This window comes from Elephantulus edwardii, unplaced genomic scaffold (genome assembly GCF_000299155.1).
Source record: "Elephantulus edwardii isolate Elephantulus edwardi_28Jun2011 unplaced genomic scaffold, EleEdw1.0 scaffold00302, whole genome shotgun sequence".
NCBI classification, from domain to species: Eukaryota; Metazoa; Chordata; class Mammalia; order Macroscelidea; family Macroscelididae; genus Elephantulus; species Elephantulus edwardii.
Genome location: NW_006400052.1, coordinates 1,185,784 through 1,190,000, shown reverse-complemented (window position 1 = coordinate 1,190,000; position 4,217 = coordinate 1,185,784). Strand labels below are relative to the sequence as shown.

General features: G+C 42.0%; 1 protein-coding gene across 2 annotated transcripts in view; it reads left to right on the top strand.

The window, feature by feature from the left end:
* The first annotated feature begins 3,814 nt into the window (after positions 1-3,814).
* LOC102862115 (cytochrome P450 2A13-like) overlaps positions 3,815-4,217 on the top strand; it is an 8,672-nt gene continuing 8,269 nt past the window's right edge. The window contains exon 1 of one of the 2 annotated variants that reach the window (XM_006900908.1): positions 3,815-3,994. In XM_006900908.1, the coding sequence (XP_006900970.1) occupies positions 3,815-3,994 (180 nt within the window). Of the gene's footprint in view, positions 4,005-4,217 lie in introns of both variants that reach the window. The other variant, XM_006900909.1, reaches the window with a different exon arrangement.

Below are 4,217 nucleotides of genomic sequence, written 5' to 3'. Positions count from 1 at the left end.
TCAATTCTCCTTCTATCCTCCCTAGTCATTGTCCAACTCTCTGATGCATAAAAAGTGATTGCAAAAACCATGGATTTTTTTAAGTTTGTGGGATTCTCAAGGATTTACACCAGCAGAAAGACATTTAGAAGGGCAGAAAGAAATCATAAAGGATTCTAAGCCAGTTTTATATAAAATGTTGGGTGGAAATTGGGATAATGGGATGTTGAAGGTCTTCGGAAGAGACTATGCACTAATAGAAGAAAAAAAAAATGGAGAAATGTGGGTGCCACCTAAACATTTTATAGGTGGCTGAGAGAGACCCGAATGAAGAGTTCCTGAGAGAGTTCCATAACCTCTCTACTAAACGTACTTTTCTGATGAGCACACGTCAAGCTTCTCCCCCAACTTGGGGGCAAGTAAAGAAGTTGACCCAAGAAGCTGAAAACGTTTTGAAGACAACAAGCAAGCCTCTCAATCCCCCCAATTTGGCTGTCATAAATTGCCAGGTGGGGAATGCTAATTATACTTATTGGGCTTATATTCCTAATCCTCCTGTTTTGCAGGGGGTTTCTTGGGCGGGGGGGGGGGAAATCCTGAAATTCTTGTGTATACTAATGAAACCTTTTGGATGTCTAGCCCCTATGTGGATCATTCATTAGATTTTTGTTTCAGTCCTGTAATTAATTATACTATTGGGGTAGAGGGAATACCTATATGTTTTGGAAATGATAATCATTGCTTTAATACTTCTCATGAAGCTTGGGGATTATCTATAATCACTCTCATATTTCTAGTACCATTATGATTCTAGCAGTAAAAGGTATTAAAGTGCTAGGAAAATTGTCAGGAGACTCTTCTTCTCGACTTGAACTTTGTTCCATGCCAGAAGTAGCAACATCAATTAAATATTTTATATTGGAGTCAATGTCAAGGAAAAAATTACTGTTTTGATTAATGATACTGAAAAAGGAATAGTAATTGTGGGCTCTAGCCCACACGGAGATTTCAGAGAAAAACATTCACAGGTTCCTCTCAAATGGCATAGAAATAATCAGAGTCTAGATGTGTCTGCTAACGAAACATAGTATGGCATGATAACGGTCTTACTCCTCCTTTTCCACATTTAGTAAACAACACAGCAGTGCAAGGACATATTTTAAAATTATTAGAAGCTCTAGAAAAAATTCAAATATTGAAAGGAAATATGTCCCTTAATGTCTCTAATAATTTAGGACCTTTTTCTGTCTCTACATATGAATGTTTCTAAATATATTATGGCTTGTGTAAAACATCCTTATGTTTTACTAATGGGAAAAATAATTTGGGATAATAATAATGGAACATTAAGTTGTAATAGTTGTTTTCGACAAAACTGTATTAATTCTTCAATAGATAAAATTATATCTAATGAGTCTTTACAGTGATGTGCCAATCGTGGTAATGGGCACCCATGGTGGACAGGGTGGACTGGAGCTTCCCGACTAAATCAAGCCTGGAAACAGGAGCAGCATCCACTTCCAAAATGGCTTGCCTCCGGAAACTCTATGTACGAACAGTGCTCAGGCTGTTTGTTCATAGGGTTGCTATGAGTCATCTACGACTCGACGGCATTAAACAACAATAACAATGACGACAACCTAGAGAGAGCTACGTTGGCCAAATGGAAAGGAAGCTGTGCTACCAAGCCGAAGGTGGGTGATTTTCATCTGTGGCCCTCGGCCAGGTTCAAATTGTCTTCCTGTCAAACGTTCTTCTAGGTGGTATATAGCACTGGTCTGTGTGTTGCTGTACAGAGGTAACTCGTGGTTGCTGTGATGCTGAAGCCTGTGATAGTGATGTGACAATCGTGGTAATGGGCACCCATGGTGGACAGAGTTGGCTGGAGCTTCCCGACTAAATCAAGCCTGGAAGCAGGAGCGGCATCCACTTCCGAAATGGCTTGCCTCCGGAAACTCTATGTACGAACAGTGCTCAGGCTGTTCGTTCATAGGGTCACTAAGAGTCGTCTACGACTCGACGGCATTAAACAACAACAACGAGTCTTTAAGTATTTATGTTGTTTGAGCAAGAAGAGAAATGTGGCTACCTGTCAAATTAGAACGACCATGGAGTGACTCTGTAGGAATTATAAGAATGTGGGATGCTCTTCAAGCCTTGAATCATCGAGTCAAACGAGTTGTCGGTGTCATCATTGTTACAGTGTTTGGACTGGCTGCAATTGCATCTACTGCAGCAGTTGCTGGGATTATATTACAACAGAGTATTCAGACTGCTAACTTTGTGAGGCAGTGGCATACTGACTCTCATGAACTGTGGCAACAACAACAGTTAGATCAACAGCACATAGAAGATATTCAACATCTGCAAGAAACTGTGCTATGGTTAGGGAATCAGATTTCTGTATCACTCGAGTAATGTTAAAATGTGACTGGAATTCTTCTCATTTTTGTATCACTCCCATAAAATTTAATGTCTATGAGGAATGGGATAATGTGAAAAAACATACTAATGGAGATAAGAATTTAACTTTAAACTTGTATACCCTTGAACACAAAATCACTAGTACATTCAAAAAGAATTTGCTTTAGAGGATGACCAAATTTGGTCAGAGTAAGTACAAAAATTAAGTAATTTAGACCCCATTGAAAAGTTCAAAGCAATTTTGGCAACTCGGAAGTAACAGTATCGGAATTATAATATTGTGTTGTATTCTCTTGACAGTCTTCCTCAGACAGAAAGTAATAGGGGAAAGACAGCTTGCCATGCACAGTGTATTCTGCTTTGTAAAAGAAAAAATGGGGAGATGAAGGAGCCAGAAAGGGTTAATAAAGAAACAGTCTGCACACAGATTTCTATTTGGCCTTCCTCAATCTGGATGGGGTGTGGGAGAGGAAGGCATCCTTGAGTCTGCAAACAGACGGACACTTTGAATGCTTCCACACGAGGTACGAGAATATTCCTCTTTCCAAAGCATAGTCATTCCTTCCGGTAAACAGAGATACGGAAGCAAGAAAGATTCTGTGAGAATATTCTGTGCTAAGCAAGTCTAAGCAAGTCTAGTTTCTGGGAAATAAGTTTTCCCCAAATCATGAGCACGTAGACTGCTTTGGAAAGATTATAAAAAAGTAAAGAGGTAGGCCTTGGGGTCTGAAGTTCTTGTCCCGTCTGTGTGAGTGTGTGTGTTTCTTTGTTGCAGTCCTGTCTTGTCTTCTGTGTGTGTCTGTCTCTTTATGTTCATTTTTTCCAGGAAAATGGGTTACGGATTGCAACAAAGCATAATGAGGAAACACCAAACGCAGGAGAAAAAGAGCCAAAGGTTCCCTCCAATCTATCAGTGGGCTCTCAGGGACCAAAACACTCAGGTCTTTCCTTACACAGAGATCCTTAAGTTTAAATCCCTAGAATCTTTCCTCCAGAGAACCTTCAATCTACATTCTCCCTTTATCTCTCTCACCAACTCAAACCTACAACCTTTACCCTCAAATCCCTCTTCTTCTGAGATCTCCAAAATCTACCCTGAGACCTCCAAATCCAAATCTAATAGGCTGCCCTGTCCAGATACTTCAAAACATTCCATTCTGGAGTTTATCTTCCCCTTCCCACAACCCTGGGGTCTCCTCTCCTGAGATGGGAGTCACTCACCATTAATCCATCTAGAGGTTTCCCCTCCCCACCCCTTGCTGTCTGTGTGCCAAGCTAGAAGAGCCTGCTGGCGTGGAGTGTGACATGAGACAATTACATAATCAGGACCAAAGTCATTCTTTCTCTCCCAGTATAAAGGCAAACCAGCCCAAAGCCTCAGTGTCCCTGGATCGTTCCTCAAACTGCCACCATGCTGGCCTCAGGGCTGCTGCTGGTGGCTCTGCTAGCCTGTCTGTCTGTAATGATCCTGATGTCTGTCTGGAGACAAAGGAAGGTGTGGGAGAAACTTCCCCCCGGCCCCACTCCACTGCCCTTCATCGGGAACTACCTGAAGCTGAACACAGAGCAGATGTACAATTCCCTCATGAAGGTATCAGGAGGCAGGGTGACAGGTGGGATGGGGCTGGGGATGGGGGAAGACTGAGGCAGAGGACTGACCAGATTAAACCCAAATCCTAAAGCAGCAGAGTTTTAAAGGTTCAGCAGCAGGAGCCCATGTAAGACAGACCAAACCTTGGGACAGTTAGCCACTTGATTTACCAGAACTTGAGGGCAATGGACCCTGGGTACACTCCCTCTAACCCATGCCACCC